The 1,896-nt window shown below is 29.5% G+C and overlaps 1 protein-coding gene across 1 annotated transcript; it reads left to right on the top strand.

Annotated features, from left to right (window-relative positions):
* Positions 1-459: 459 nt before the first annotated feature.
* Positions 460-1,896, top strand: Chro.50080 (hypothetical protein; the record flags this gene model as incomplete). Its single annotated transcript, XM_659989.1, has 1 exon — positions 460-1,896. A coding segment is annotated over one exon (1,437 nt), but the record flags the coding sequence as incomplete, so codon positions are not given.

The raw sequence follows: 1,896 nt of genomic DNA, 5'->3' as shown, positions 1-1,896 counted from the left end.
CAAGTTTCCTTTAGTAGCTCTTTAAATAGTGGAGAAGAGAAGAACATTTTACCTCTTGTATTAAAGCTTTCATCTCAGGTATATCCTTTATTGGATTCTATTATAACTTTTGGAGCTTCTAATGAAAAGTGGATTGAAAATTATCGCCAAATTATTTTCCCTAGACTAGAGAAAATTATAGGAAAGTGTACCAATGATTTAGTTCTATCATTGGAAGATACTCGAAATAATGATGTTATTAATGAAGATTCTGCTCTTATAGAGTCAGTTTCTTCTTATAGAAATAACATTGCTGAGTTATTTGATAAGGCTAATCAATCTACAAACTTTGAAGATAATAAAAAGCTATTTAATAAGAATAAGAAGGTTTACAATGCTATAATAAATGGAAAGACTCCAAAGACTAAGTTTGAAATCTCTTGCATTCTTATTGAGAGTTGTTTGTTAATATATTATATAATGGAAGATTGTAATTCCAGCTACATTTTAGAATTGATTTCCTCTTTATTAAAGTCAGGTAACAATAAAGGCAAAAGACTGGAAATTATCTTTAACTCAATGATTAAGCTGGATATCACTAATGAAGGTAATCAAGTACAAGGTAAAATTGATGATTTAGATACTGATGAAGATAACGACTATCCTAGCTGTCTTGCAGGTCTAAGTCTCCTATTCCAGCTAAATATTAGAATTTTGGACATTTCTAAAAACTTAAATACAAAACTTCTAGTAGAGTTTTCTCGAAAGATTGCTCAACTTCCTGATTTATTAAATGCTCACTCAAGTTTAATGGATGGAAATGATGAGAATTATGACGATGAAGATTCTGAAATTGAAGCTGAAATTGATACAGATAATGAGAATGAAAGTATTGTTGGAACTGGAGGTAAGAGAGGAGGATCTAAGCACAGCTCATCTCTAGAAAATGATGAAGTTTCTCAGCTTTTGAAACCAAATATCTTCTCTAAAGAATGTAATCTTTCTAATGATGGCTTTAAAGAGAATGAGGATGACAATACTGATGATGAAAATAGTGGTGAGGAAGGTGATAGTAAAGATGAGATTATATCATGTAATGACAGTAATTCCATGATTTCACATTTACTGAATGATGAAAATACTCCATTACCTCCCAAATATGAAAGACAGAGAGAACAAAAAGAGCAAGAGAAGTTACAGATACAAAGAATTAACAATGAAATGCAGAATAAGTTAAGGATGTTGGAAACAATATCTTTGATTTCTGAACAATATAAACCAAAAAATATTCAAGATAGAGAGATTTATACTGGTTTAGTTCGTACAATAATATTACTATTGGAAGGATTTAGACTGGCATGTAAACACGCTCTATACTATTCTATTAGAAGTACTTTGACAATTTTTTCAGACTATGTGAACAAATTGGCTTCAACAATAAATAAATTAATGCATTTGGATGTTTTAAAAGAGAAAAATAACATAAATTTGGATGAATTAGGGGATTTATTTAAACTTTTAGTCCATATCATTGGTAAACCAATTGTTGAGCCTCAAACAATGAGCCGTTGGAGTAAGAAAAACAATGGAAAGCAACTTAGAAACAAGATGGAAAATTATTCCAAGCATTTTGAGACACTTTCAATCAATTTAATTGCTTTAATTGTAATGATAGATAGAGAAAATGTATTGATTGGCCAACTTATAGCACAAGATCTGATAAAAAAATGGATTAGTCAGAAAAGATTTGGCATTGTCACATCTTCATTCTTGACTAAACTGATGCATAGAATTAAGAATTCTAATAATAATAACTCTTTAAGGTTTTTAACACAAAGTTTCATAAATAATTTTGAAGAAACTGTTAAATACTCTAAAGGTTCATATCAGCTTAGAGAATATACTACTTTAATTAAC

This window comes from Cryptosporidium hominis (genome assembly GCF_000006425.1).
Source record: "Cryptosporidium hominis TU502 chromosome 5 CHRO015039, whole genome shotgun sequence".
Taxonomy (NCBI): Eukaryota; Apicomplexa; class Conoidasida; order Eucoccidiorida; family Cryptosporidiidae; genus Cryptosporidium; species Cryptosporidium hominis.
Note: the sequence above shows the minus strand (reverse complement) of the source record. Positions and strands in the feature narration are given on the sequence as shown.